The sequence below is a fragment of the Prionailurus viverrinus genome, chromosome D2 (assembly GCF_022837055.1).
Source record: "Prionailurus viverrinus isolate Anna chromosome D2, UM_Priviv_1.0, whole genome shotgun sequence".
Lineage (NCBI taxonomy): Eukaryota > Metazoa > Chordata > Mammalia > Carnivora > Felidae > Prionailurus > Prionailurus viverrinus.
The window spans coordinates 88,518,278-88,532,502 of NC_062571.1; the positions used below are offsets into that span (position 1 = coordinate 88,518,278).

Genomic DNA, 14,225 nt, shown 5'->3' on the forward strand with positions numbered 1-14,225 from the left:
AACAGTGTGCCACACAAGAAATGTACCTTAGGTTCTTTTCCTATAAAATCACAGGCCAAAAAGTTGAGTTGCAAGATGTATACTTTCCGTGAAGATAAGGTGTTTAAGCTACAGGTGTCCTCGTGGAAACGCAAATATGAAGCCCTGTGTGTATGTCTCTATTAATAGGAGCGTAGTTAAACCACCGTGGTTTAAATAAGCATCTTCAGAATTTTAAGTTAATTCTTACTCGTAACTGTTGAAAAATCAGCAGGACATGGGTGTTTTCAGTAACCAAGGATAAACTGCATGTGCAGTTAATGGGCTTGGGGGTTCCCCTGCAATAGGGTGTTTCCTGCTGTTTCTCAAGGTGTGAGGTTCTGTTGTCTCACAGCAGGCGAACCCCCCCCCCCCCCCCCCTTGTTAATTGTCTTTTCTAGCTGTGTGTAGAGAGCCTCACACAAGAGAATCCAGGACCTAGGAGCAAGTCACCGCAGTCCTGTCATGACTCTGGTCCATTGGCCCTCTCTCCCAGCTGTCCTCCCACAGTCCTCGGTGCGTTTCCAAGAGCAGCAGAACATGCAGAATTCATCTCTGGTGAGTGGTTTGTTTGCTTGCTCCTCAGCTTGTTTTACATCGTGCTTCGTGAGCTTCATGCAGGGCAGTTCATAAATTAAAATAGAAAAGTAGAAATAAGTGAAACTCAGCTTCTGGGGAAAACACCTAAACGTGGAAATGGTGGCATGTAGGTATGGACGGGTTCTATGACCTGAGAGTCCTTCAAGGTGAGTGCAGATTCGTCCCTGATTTCTCTTTCTGATGTCGTGGAGAAAAGATAGGCACATTTGTTATCTTTTCAGAGTGGCCCCTTAGAGGAAAGTGTGCCACATTCTCATGGGACATGAAAGCTTGCAGGCCCAGAAGTCCGAAACGGTGCCTTTGTCGGTCACGGAGATGGTGTCGTGGACAGTGTTTCACTGCCAACCTGGCAATCAACACGTCCAGCATTCTGCAGCGGTGTCGGTCACCTGGGGCTGGAACACGGCTTGCTCACTAAGGGTTTTCTGGAGTTGCGATAGTAGCGTCCCAGACAGCTTTTGGAAGGCCCTACTTGATCCTCGGCTAAAACTTGGGATGTCTGGGGACTGAATTGACTGCAGGTCCTTCAAATAAGTCTCCCCACGTTTCTGTCAGTCTGTCTGTGTAGGTTGTGGGGCCGACTGTTCAAAGTTGTATTTTTCTGACAAATATTTCCACCGCTGGTCTGCATCTTAACCTACTCAGTGTGGTCCCAATTCACGTCTTCTAAGTGAGGAAATAACCTACAACCTGCATTATCCACCTAGATTATAGTTAGACTCCGTGTACTGTTGGGCGTTGCCTCACGTGAACCTTCTGCCGTAGTGACACTGCTCTCCAGGATCTTCTCCTGGACATTCTTGTCTGTTAGCTCCTGTGGCGGCCTGCCTGATGATTTCTTCTGCTTCCCTGAATTCTTCTCCTGTGTGTTTCTTCTCCTGAACATCGCTCTCCAAGTGTTCAAATCTGGCCCCCATATTCACACGATGCGGTTTTCCTTGACTTGTCTGGCCCTCTGTGGTTTGATTGTCTTGAGCATTTCTCTCCATCTGGGACCTCTTCCCCATCCTTTAGACCATAGGTCCAACTCCCCCGCGAATGCGTTGTTTGTGGCTGTCCAGAAGGCACCTCACACTGAGCGAGTCCCACCTGAAATCCATGTCATCTTTTCTTCCCTTACATGTGATATACTTTCCATTCACCAGTGACTCTAATGGGATTTCTCCTGGATGCCTCCTTCTCTCTCAGGTATAATCTCCTCTTACCTGAAGACCCATGTGTTTGTTTTGTTAGTTTATCCAAAATCTGCATTGGTGCTCACAGACAAATGGAGTAACTGTCTGTTTTACATTGGAATTGTCCTTCTTGGAAAAACCTGAAGGATGTATATGCCTGGTGATTGGCTTGGATCCCTCTTGAGCTGTGCTACTAGCCAACATGTGTGGTGACAGCTTCAGGAGTCCGGTTGGAGAAAGTATTCAGGAGTCAGTGATATGATAGGCAGAGTATGAAACAAGGAGCTCAGATTTTTATAATTTTTACCTTTTATTTTTATAAATTTGTCAGTGATTCTATCTGTATTTTTTATTATCGTATAATTGAAATTGCTTGTTCAAAAATGAACTGTCATGTTTTCAACCCTGTTAAAGGATATTTAATTTTTCTGTTCCAGCTAATCATTTAAAAGAAATGAGTAAGGAAAAATGGATGTTTGCATCAACCATAAATAGAATTTTGGACTACAGTTTGGTGAAAAGTTGGTTACCTTTTTTTATTTTGATAACATATACATAACCTGGAGCACCTGAGTGGCTCAGTCGGTTAGGCATCTGACTCTTGATTTTGGCTCGGGTCGTGATCTCACAGTTCATGGGTTCGAGCCCCATGTCAGGCTCTGCACTGACAGCATGGAGCCTGCTTAGGATTCTCTCCTTGGCTCCCTCTGTGCCCCTCCCCTGCTTGCGCTCACTCCCTCTCTCAAAACAAATAAATAAGCAGTAAAATATATATATATATATATATATATATATATATATATATATATGGCCTCGAATTGGCCATATTGACCATTTTAATTAAAAATGTCAGTTCAGTGGCATCAGTTTTAAGCATCTTGTGCAACTGTCTCCAGAATTTTTTCATGTTTCCTAAATGAAGCTCTGCTCATTAAATACCCAGTACCTGTCCCCTCTAATTCAGCCCTTGGCAGCCATGATTTTATTTTCTATGTCCATGAATTTGGCTATTCTGGGGAGCCTCTATAGGTGGAGTCAGGCAACATTCATCTTTTCATGCCTGACTCATTTCACTTAGTGTATTGTCTTCAGGGTTCAATTGTGTCACAGGAAGCCATGGTTATAACATGTTTGTTACTCCCTTGAGGTTGAGTTTAATTAGTCTTGACTCTCCAAGCATTTCTTACATTTTTTTCTGTAAAAATTGGAAGAGGCAACCTTTTCAGCCCTAAACAGTAACAGATAAAATGAGAAATCCTTTGAAAGTTTTTCAGTCCTACAGGTTCCCAAATTTACAGTATCTCCCAATTTTCTTTCATTCCTGCTTGCACACTGAACTCTTTTTTTCCACCTGAGCTTATCACTTTTCCTATAGTATTTAACTAAAGGCAGCGACTAGTGCCTGATACTTACTACCAATACTCTGTTTTCCCACCTCTTTTTCTAAAGCTTTAAATCCATATGGTAATCATCACTCATGTTACTTCAGTAACATTAGGTACATAAGTACCAGTGATCATAAGTAACACTGATCTGCTATTTAGCCCCTGGTATCATGGATCACCTTCCTCCCAGTTTCTTTGCACTGCTTGTTTCTGTTTGGTGATTATGCCGATTCATTACCAGTTAGGTCCACAACAAAGGTTTCATTCTTTCTTATGCTACCTGTCCATCACGGATCAGTTTTGCTTTTTATCCTTTTTGTCTCATTCAGTATCCCAGACGGAGGAGCACTTTTTTTTACTGTAACATTGTTGGTCCTGTGGCAGAGGGAGGACATGGTGATCTATGCATGGCTCTTCCAGCTTCTGCTTAGAAGTGACATGTGTCACTTCCATTGACTTGTTCTTGTTCAGTGCCAGGTACATGGAAGAATATAGATCTGTTTATGTGAGTTCCACCTCCAAGGGATATTAATCCTTTTGCATAGAAGGGCACCTCAGGGAGTACTGTGGACTGCATTGTATTTCCCCAGAATTTGTATATTGAAGGCCAGCCCTAACTGCCAATGTGACTGCATTTGGAGATCAAGCCTTTAGAAAGTAATTACTGTTAAATAAGGTCCTAATGGTGGGGCCCTAATCTGATAGGATTGGTGGCCTTATGAAAAGAGGAAGAGGAGAGACTTTTATTCCCCCACCATGAGAAAACAGCAGGAGAGTGACCATCTGCAAGCCAGGAAGATGGTCTATACCCGGCACAGAACTGGCTGACACCTGACCTTGCATGTCTCAGCCTCCAGAAATCTGAGAAAAATTTGCTTACAAAAGAATTTTTTTAAATGTTTATTTATTTTTGAAAGAGACAGAGTGTGAGCAGGAGGTGGGGGGGGAGTGGGTGCGGGGCGGCTGAGAGAGAGAGAGAGGGAGTCACAGAATCTAAAGCAGACTCCAGGCTCGCTCGGAGCTGTCAGCACACGGACCAACGTGGGGCCCGAACGCACGAGCCATGAGATCATGACCTGAGCCGAAGTTGGAAGCTTAACCAACTGAGCCACCCGGGTGCCCCAAGAAATTTGCTTTTGAATCCATCTAGTCTAGGGCATTTATTATGTCAGCCAGAGCTGACTGATAAGGGAGAGACACTAAATTTTGGTGAACAGAAGTATAACCTACCACGGTCTCTGTCTATTCTTACTTAATCTTCTCTATGAACTTTTAAATTAGCTTGTCTGTATCTAAGGATGTGTTGTTTATTAGGATAATATTACATGAATTTCCTGATTATTAACTTACTGAGAATTGATATCTTTTTGATGTAGATCTTCCTACTTGTGAATATGGTGTCTTTCATTTATTAGTTCTTGTAGCCTTCATATTTTTTTCTCCCATAGCTTTGTATGTTTTCTGTTAATGTATTGATATGTATTCTGCTTTTTGTTGTTGTTATAGTATGAATGTGTTTGTTTGTATGAAGACATTATCTTTATAATCTACAGTTTATAGAATTTTCTTATAGAAAATTCTTTTCTTTGTGACGCCTGGGTGGTGATTAAGTGTCCAGTTCTTGATTTTGGCTCAGGTCATGATCTCACAGTTGGTGGGATAGAGTCGGGCCTGCTGGTGTGCTCTCCTTGTCTCTCTGTCTCTCTGTCTGTCTGTCTCTCTGTCTGTCTCTCTCTGCCCCCTCCTGATTGTGTGTGCACTTTCACTATCTCTTTGTCTGTCTCAAACTTAAAAAAGAAAATTAGTTTCTTTCTATAGAATAGTTCTCATAGGATTCTTTTGAGTTTTCTACATATAAATTATATTTAAATTATGACCATTTTTACAACTATTTATCTCTTTTCAATTGCATTGACTGTCACCACTTGTAAATTGTTGAATAATTGTGGTGGGAGAGCACCTTTATACTCCAGTATTTCCTCATGAAGTGTGATGCTGCCTCTGGGGTAAGACATACACATTTAATCATTTTAAGGAAGAATCCTCTAAATCCCCTTTGGTTAATGGTTATTATTACAAATGGGAGAACATTTTGTAGATACCTGCTTAGTGTCTATTTGAATCATCATAGGACTCTTCAGAAACGTGAATATGATGACGTGTATTAATAGATTCCTTAGTATGGAGGTTATTTCTATTCCTGGAATAATCTCTAGAAATTTTCTCTGTGTCGTGGTGTCTCTCTCTTTCTCTGACAGTCAGCATTGGTGTGTCCTAAAACACGGCACCTGTTCCTTTCTCCTTTCAAAGTCTTAGGTTCTCTGTGAGCCGTTCCATTCACTCTGATGGCTTCAGCTACCACTAAAATTCTGCTGCTTCCCCAATGTTTATTTTCAGCTTGGATCTCTCCTGAGCTCTAGATCATGTATCCAGTTGCCAGTATGACATCCCTGCGTACGCACAGACTTCAGACATGCTGTGTCCAAAATCTGTGTGTCTCGTGCACACTCTGTGCCCTATTTTATTTCATCTTATAGCACCAGTATGTATCTAGCTGGTCATGCAGACAGCCGGGTTCTGTCTTCACCCTTCTCAGAACAAATTAGAACCAAGTTGTGTTCCTGCTTTCTTTTGGTTTTTGCTTTGTAGGATTAGTACCCTATTCTGTAATTTTATTGCTCTGTATCTTGTAACCCCAAGTTTGTCCTCTGTCACTCTTTTCTAAGCTCTTTCCCATCCTGCTTCTAGGGGAGGACTATTAAAATGCAAATCTGGCCTTGTAACTTACCTCTTCTTACTGGCCCCTGATTATTGACACCCTGTGGTTTAGGAAGTAGGAGGTACTCACACTGGGGAGGACAGAAGCAACCCTTTGGGATAAGGAGGAAATACTCAAATGCGTCTGTACGTACTTTTAATGTATAAGTAATAAAAACAAGGTGAGTGCATCAAATTTGTTGTGTTGGAATTAGGTCAGATATTTAAACGCAGAACTATAGGGGCGCCTGGGTGGCTTGTCGGTTAAGTGTCTGACTTCAGCTCAGGTCATGATCTCGCAGTCTGTGAGTTCGAGCCCTGCGTCAGGCTCTGTGCTGACAGCTCAGAGCCTGGAGCCTGCTTCGGATTCTGTGTCTCCCTCTCTCTCTGCCCCTCCCCCACTTGCACTCTGTCTCCCTCTCTCTCAAAAAAAAATTTTTTTTTAAATGCAAACTATAATCTGTTCCTTAAATACCTTTACTGCCTTTATGTCTCATCACAGCCTAGGAGCAACCATTTGGACATGGTGCTGTTTGTACTTCCATTAATGTAGCATGTGTACCTGTTGCCCTCGTGACTTCTACTGTAGTCTCATAATTATGAGAATACGTTGTCCACATTAAACAGCTAATGTGTTTGGCTCTTCAGGGAAGTGTGATTGGATGGCACAAGGGCAGCTGTTTTCTTCTTTCTTACTCTTGTCTACATTAAACACGTCTAACCTCGTTTATCTAGTGCATTACTGCAGGTGTATGTTTACACTAAGGCCTCCATACCAGGTCATACACACCTTTGGGGAGCACAGTTATCTTTTCGTCTCTAGTAGCAAGGATGGTTCCAGCTTGACAAGGGAAACTTTATGATTGTACTTTTAGGGATTAAAGAGTTAACATGGGTTGGATAGTTCTACTGTGGATTCGCTTTAGCCACAGTATAGAGTACAAAGCATGGTGTATTCTGTGTAAGACAAAACACACAAAAAAGAATGAACTCCCAGACTTGTTCTTCTGATCCCAGCTGATCCCTTGAATTGAGACATGTGTCATTCATTACAGGGGTTGGTGTCGTTTGAGGATGTGGCTGTGAACTTCACCTGGGAGGAGTGGCAGGACCTGGATGATGCCCAGCGGACCCTGTACAGGGTCGTGATGCTGGAGACCTACAGTAGCCTGGTGTCACTGGGTGAGTGAAAGTGTCTTAGTGTCCTAGCACTGCTTTCTTCATTGGTAAACGTGCAAACTGTTTATGAGGTTACATGCTACTTAGGTTTAAGATTCGAGGCCTAGAAGAACGTGGGTGTTCACCTCTCTAATCAGAGGTTCAGATCGGCCCTTCGTTGCACGACTCGACGCTGTGCTCCTGTCATTCTTTAAAACGGTTTGGTAAAAGCCCCCCCTTTATTTCTGATCAACAGGGCACTGCATTACCAAACCTGAGGTGATCGTCAAGTTGGAGCAAGGAGCAGAGCCATGGACAGTAGAGGAACCCCTAGAGCAGAGCCTCCCAGGTCTGTCAGTGCATACTGGGCAGGGGTCTGGGAAGGGGAGAGCATAGCCGATGTTGGCCGTGCTGGGTTGTTTTTTACCCGTGCTTTTCCTAGGTTCAGACATGCTCTATTTAGTCTCCAAAGATGCTTCTTATGTATAAACCACCCCCATCTTTTTTTCTATTTTCTTAGTCTTACCCAAAATCCAGTCTTTACCTGCCTCCTCTTAGAATGTTTTTCTTTGTTAGCCACTGTCTGTAGGTTGTAAGATGCCCTCCTTTCCTCCATCCTCATGCACTAGTTTTTTTCAGACATTTATTTATATACTCATTATTCTTTCAACAAGTGTTAAGCAAACGCTAGTCATCTTGTAATTATGGGGATAACGACAGTAATCAAACAAGTGCACTCCTTTCTAGGTGGTTACCGGTTATTGAGTCAGCATGAAACACATATACGACATACGAAGTACGTGTGAAGTAGTGGGATAACCCGCACAGATGTCACCGTGACAGAAAATGGGGTGTGCCATTTTAGTAAGGAAGCCCAGGGAAAGTGGTTTTGGGGTGATTAATTATTAAGACTGTACTTTGGGATAGCTTAAGTTTAAGGTGGCAATTTACCAAATTTGACAGTATAACATATAGGTGGATATAATATCTGGAGTAGAAATTGGACATCACTATTACAAGGTACAAGTTAGAGAAATTGTTAAGGGCAGAGGATTAGAGGAGGTTGCCCAGGGAGTTGTTAAGAAAAGAAGGGGAGCCCAGGACCAAGCGTTGTCAACCATGGCATCACAGGTGGCAGGAAGGTGTGGAGAACCACGCACAGTGTGGAAAGGGGCAGTCCGTGGCATGGGAGGAGAATCTGGAGAACGTGTGTCCTCGAGGCCAGTGGAGCCCGGGGTTTCAGGGTGCAGTTGCTTACGCTAAATCATTCTGAAACAATGACCCATACACGGACTCCCTTTTCGCTGAAACTAGGACACGTGCAAAACTCCAGAGTGCAAAACACAAGCCTTTAGAAACTGCACATTGTCAAGTAGGGCTGCATATACCAGGAAGTGGGGTGGGGATGCTAGGGTTTTTGATCTAAGAAGGAGCCAGAAAGAGGTTTTCCAATGATGGTGGGCACAGCCTGGGTTGCAGAGCTTAAACCCTTTAGGCCAGCAGGGAGAGGTAGCCCAGTGTGGAGGATTGGAGCTCTCTGTACCTGTTATGGTTGTGAGAAGCCAAACATGCTGGGTTTAATTAGGAATTAGCCGAAAGGGGTCTCTGGCTGGCATGGAGAAGGAGAGATGATGCCTTTGAAAAACCCCACGGATGCCCAGGGAAAGGTGAAAAAGCAAAGAAATGTGGGAACAAATCCTTGTTCCTAAGCAACATCCCTGCTGAGATGACAGAAGAATGGCTCTGTACTGCATCCTGAGGTGGCGGATCCAGGAAGACCTTGTCGTCTTCAAAGCTGAGTGATGAGAAAAGGCCCAGCACAAGTGACCTACAGTTATTGTGAGAGAAAGCGGGAAATGGAACAGGAACACAAATGGCAGATGAAGAGAAGTCAGCTGAACACTAAGACTTGGGAATAGGTGAATATTGTGACCAATGGTTTCCTCATGGATTCAAAAAGGAAAAAAAAAAAAAACGATAAAAAAGCAAAATCAACAAATAACTAAAACCATGATCTGACATTAGAGAATCTGTTGGTGTAACTTGTTACATGATTTCATTAGAAAGAAAAATCATATACTTATCATAATCATACCCATTTTAACTCTGTAAAATTCTTATCCTACACGATGGAAAGAAACTTGTCCATTTTTACATGAACATTCTGTAAGAAATGCTTAGGTGTGGTTCATACATATGGTACTTTGTCTCATTTTAGATGTCCAGACAGCAGGTGACCTGATGGAGACTGGCCAGGAGTATCAGAGCAGACTTTTGTGGCAAGTTGGATTGGCCAATTATGAAACGTCAATGAAGGAGAGAACCAGTTTGGGAAAAACACTTAATTTGAGTGCAGCCGATGTTTCAAAAATGATTGTAAATAACGGAAGCTACTCAGGAGTGAAGGCAGAGTTGTGTAATGTGTGTCAGAACACGTTTCTCCCTGGTGAGCCTGGTGGGATGCGTGTTGGAGAGAATGCCGAGGAATGTCATACAACTGGGAGCCCCCTCAGGTGTGCCGAGTGTCCTAGTTGTCATCCGAGGAATCAGACTTTGCAGCAGCCTCTTGAATTTAGTGGGCAAGCGAAAGACTTCAACAAGGGGGCAACACTCTGTACCTATAGGAGAGCTCACATGGGAGAGACTGCCTATAGGTATAATGAACACCGGGAAGCCTGTGGTAAGTCAGCTGTCACTGCCCAAGAGAGAACTCACATAGGGGAGAATCACTGTGGATGTAACAAATGGAGGAACGCTTTTTGTGAGAAACCAACACAGTTGCATCTTGGTCTAGCCGATTTTGAGGAGCAACGCCATAAACATGATCAAAGTGGGGGTAATTTCAGCAAGAAATCACACCTCGCTCAGCTTTCGAGAACTCCGTTAGAAGAGAAAACTTTTGAATGTGATGTATGTGCTAAAACTTTCTACAAGAGGTCTAATCTCAGTAAACATCGGAAAATACACACAGGAGAGAAACCCTATAAATGTAGCGAGTGTGAGAAGACCTTCATTAGTAAAACAGTTCTTACAGTACATCGGAGAACTCATACAGGGGAGAAGCCCTATGCATGTGTCGAATGTGGGAAATATTTCTGCCATAAGTCACACCTGACTGTTCATCAGAGAGTCCACACAGGGGAAAAACCGTATGAATGTTATGAATGTGGGAAATCCTTCCCTGTGAAAACAAAACTCACCGTACATCTGAGAACACACACAGGGGAGAAGCCCTATGAATGTAATGAATGTAGGAAATCCTTTTACCAGAAGTCAGCCCTCACCATACATCAGAAGATTCACAATAGGGAGACACATCATGAATGCAATGACTGTGGTAAGACATTCCATAAGAAGTCAGTTCTCACTGCACATCAGAGAACTCATACAGGAGAGAGACCTTATGAATGTAAACAATGTGGGAAATGCTTTGGCCATCGCCCAGCTCTCACTGTACATCAGAGAACTCACACAAGAGACAAACCTTATAAATGTAACGAATGTGGGAAATCCTTTTGTGTGAAGCCAAAACTCACTGTGCATCTGAGGGTTCACACAGGTGAGAAGCCCTTTGAATGTAAGGAGTGTGGGAAAACTTTCTACCAGAAGTCAAAACTCACTGTACACCAGAGAACTCACACTGGTGAGAAACCTTATGAATGTAATGAATGTCGGAAAACCTTTTGTGAGAAGTCAACCCTCAATAGGCATCAGAGAACTCACAGGGGAGAGAAACCTTATGGATGTAAAGAATGTAGGAAAACTTTCTACCAGAAATCAGCCCTCACTGTTCATCAGAGAACTCACACAGGAGAAAAACCCTATGAATGTAATGATTGTGGAAAAACCTTCTGTCAGAAATCACACCTCAGCAAACATTTGAGAACCCACACGGGGGAGAAGTCATGTGTGGCAGAGACTGGCTGTATGTATACCAAAACTCACTTTCTCTTTATGTTGGGCACACAGTTAGCCTACATTTCTCAGCCTCCCTTTGTTGTGGGTGGGACCATGTAACTGAGTTCTGGCCAAGAGAATATGAACACACATGATGAACAGTACTTCTAAGCCTGGCCACAAAAAAACCAAAAACCAAAAAAACAACATACATTTGCTGAGGTTTTTTATTCCCTGTGCTCCTGAAGTGCAGATGACACACAGGTTTGTCTTCAAAGCAATAGAGTGAAGATTGCAACCATGACCTCAGGGAGAAAGAATTGATTGTGGAGGGCAGAAATCTTTCCATCTCTACCTCAGAAATCCTCACTTGAACTTTACCTGAGTGAGAACCCTTCTATGTGTGACCTGACTACAGCACTACCAGTCCATTGTAGCCAGTTCACTTTATGAATTTGTGAATTTGTGGCAGGCTTCTGTTGAAGTTACCAGTCCTTGTGTAGGAAACTCACAGAGGAAAGAACCTGTGTTTTCATCTTTCAACCCTAAGTCAGAAATCATAGGAAGAAATAATGCAGTAAATGTAGGAATACCTTTATTGATCAGAGATAGCTCATTGAACAGTGAGAATAAAGTAAAACCTGATAAATACCTATTGTGTCCAAATTTTCAACTGAATGTCTGCCTTTGTGTCTATCAGAGAATTTCTCATTAAGGGAAAACTATCAGGTTAGGTAATGTGGATGAAAATTTCAGATAGAAATGGTACTGTATTGAAAAAAAATTTTGAACTAGACGACGATTGGTTCTCTGCTGCGCGTGATTTTGCCTACAAGGGGATATTTGGCAACACTAATGGTACTAGCATGGTGTCAATTCTGCCTTTTTGAATACAAGGTAGTTATAGGGCCCATGAAGATTCTAAGGGGTAGAGAAATAGGCTCCACCTTTCGATGAAAGAGCACCTTAAATAGTACGTGGGATGGGACATAGTAGTGTGGCCATCTTTAGAAAATGCAATAGGACACTGTCCACTTTATGACCACCGAGTTCACATTGCTCACACATGTAATCACACATGTATACAATTAAAGGACCTCAATTTATAAAGCTGTTCACCTCAAAATGTAGGACCTCATCATCTGTATCTGGTCTACATGCACATAGTCTTTTTGGACACCGTCCCTTGTCTGTGACTTAGTCTGAAAGCCTAGGACCTGATGTGACTAGTTATGTGCCCTGCACACACTCAACACACAATGGTAGCACAGAGATAGGGATTCACTGATGGTCCATTCGAGGGAGAGGAACTGGGAGGCACTTAGCCTCCCATACACAGAAACTGAAATCTGGCAGGGCACACCATCAGTTCCTTAATAGGATGCAGCGGTTCTGGGAATGACGTTAGGGCTCTGGATTCTGCACTCCGTCACCTCTCTTCTGCATGACCTAGCCTGATTTATTTATTCATTTTGCTGTCTAGTTTCTTCAGTTCTGGTTCCTGCCCAGAGGGCTCTTCTCATTTGAACTGTTTCTAAAACTTGTGTTTCAAATTGATTTCATGCCTTTAAAAAAGTTTTTGGATTTCTGATAAATTATAATGTAGTCCACTAGGTGAAAGCCACCCCTATATTTCTGGAACAGGATCCACTCCACCTCGAACTGAGAGACGTGGGGACAGTGCTACTATTTATCATCTGTCATAAGGGTTTACAAGGCACACTCTTTAGAGTCTCAAGAAAAGGGTCTTAGAGCAACACCCTTGGTCTGAGATTTGCTCTGAGGCTCTATTTTGCCGGTAGCAACCTGACTGTGACCTGTAGCCTGCATTCATTTCATACTTCAGGGATCTTTGTTTCTGACTGGAGACGCTGGGAAGGAGGAACAGTTTTATTTTCACACCTAGGTAGTCCTGGTCCCTTGGTGTTTTGTCTAGATTGTTCTCTAAAACTGAACGATTTCTTTTAGCTCCTCTGTGTCTACCTATACCTATGGTAAGTGACTCTACCAGCTATGGATTTTTTTCTTTTTGTCTCAGCTAGAAACCCACCCTTGGTTGCTCTACTATGTGGTGCTGGGGCTACATTTCTCTTATTCCAGCTGACACAATCTCTGGGTTTCCAAAGAAAGGGCCTGGAGGGAGATTGCAAGGCAGAGCAGGAAGGAGGATCTTCTTCCTTGGCAGGTATCCATGTGGTTGTGAGCAGGGGTGGGGCAGGCCCTGGTCCTGTTTCTCTGTCTAGAACTTTAGTACAGTGAATAGTATTTGAACATACCCTAAAGTGCTTTAAACACTTCACTGGTAAGTATTAAAGAAGGTACCTTCTATTCCTAGATTTTACACTTTTTTTTTATTTAAATAGGTGTTGGATTTTGTCAAAGGCCTTTTGTGCTTCTGTTGAAGTAAGCATGTGTCTTTTTATTTAATTAAAAAAAAATTTAATCTTTATTTTTGAGAGTGAGAGAGACAAAAGGAGAGCAGGGGAGGAACAGAGAGAGAGGGAGACCCAGAATCCAAAGCAGGCTCCAGGCTCTGAGCCGTCAGCACAGAGCCCGACGTAGGGCTCGAGCCCACGAACCATGAGATCATGACCTGAACCGAAGCTGGACACTTAACCGACTGAGCCATCCAGGCGCCCCTCATGTGTCTTTTTTCATTGTGAATCACTTGAAGCTACAAAATTAGCTGAACTGCTGCTATTCAAGGTGATTATTTCCATTGCTACTCAGGGGAATGTACTAATTTCCAGGCAATGCAGGAGTTGTTCTGATAAGGTGTAACCAATTCATTTATGACACAGGTCTGATTAACTCCATGTCAGAAAACTGGGAGATTTATGCCTGGTGTCTCTAACTGACGGAGTAATTTCCCACCATGTCTGTCACATTCCCCCGTTCTTCCACAGAAACAGTACTCTCCAGGGAGCCTGTTTGGACCTCTCTGCAATCCCACCACGTTACTGTCCTACCTGGATGTGGGAGTCTTTCAAGACAAGGAATCTCTTCCTACTTCATTCACTGTATTGTGGTTCAGAAGCACTGCTGCCCTTTATTGGGTGAGTGCATTTTCATGGAGTCTTAGGTGATTGACTCCCAGCACACAGGATTTCTAAGACACTTATGTTCTTGTGACAGGTGTGAGTTACATATTTTGTGCCCAGGAAGGCACAAACTACACTTGGCCTCCAATTATGTTTTGTTTTTTTTCTCAGCTAATCAGTGGAGACTGTGGGCA

General features: G+C 43.0%; 2 protein-coding genes across 7 annotated transcripts in view; both read left to right on the forward strand.

Annotated features, from left to right (window-relative positions):
- Positions 1-446: 446 nt before the first annotated feature.
- The window catches only part of LOC125147889 (zinc finger protein 883-like), a 49,183-nt gene continuing 35,404 nt past the window's right edge, over positions 447-14,225 (forward strand). Inside the window, exons 1-6 of one of the 5 annotated variants that reach the window (XM_047825291.1) lie at positions 447-576; positions 6,991-7,117; positions 7,350-7,442; positions 7,841-7,889; positions 8,679-9,012; positions 9,312-9,431. In XM_047825291.1, the coding sequence (XP_047681247.1) occupies positions 484-576; positions 6,991-7,117; positions 7,350-7,442; positions 7,841-7,889; positions 8,679-8,685 (369 nt within the window). In that variant the 5' untranslated portion in view covers positions 447-483 and the 3' untranslated portion in view covers positions 8,686-9,012; positions 9,312-9,431. Of the gene's footprint in view, positions 577-6,990; positions 7,118-7,349; positions 7,443-7,840; positions 9,013-9,311; positions 11,644-14,225 lie in introns of those variants that run through there. The other 4 variants (XM_047825290.1, XM_047825288.1, XM_047825292.1 and 1 more) reach the window with 4 other exon arrangements.
- Positions 7,078-14,225, forward strand: part of LOC125147891 (cytochrome P450 2E1-like) — a 56,141-nt gene continuing 48,993 nt past the window's right edge. The window contains exons 1-3 of one of the 2 annotated variants that reach the window (XM_047825298.1): positions 7,078-7,117; positions 7,350-7,442; positions 13,897-14,046. In XM_047825298.1, the coding sequence (XP_047681254.1) occupies positions 7,405-7,442; positions 13,897-14,046 (188 nt within the window). In that variant the 5' untranslated portion in view covers positions 7,078-7,117; positions 7,350-7,404. The remainder of the gene's footprint in view (positions 7,118-7,349; positions 7,443-13,896; positions 14,047-14,225) is intronic. The other variant, XM_047825299.1, reaches the window with a different exon arrangement.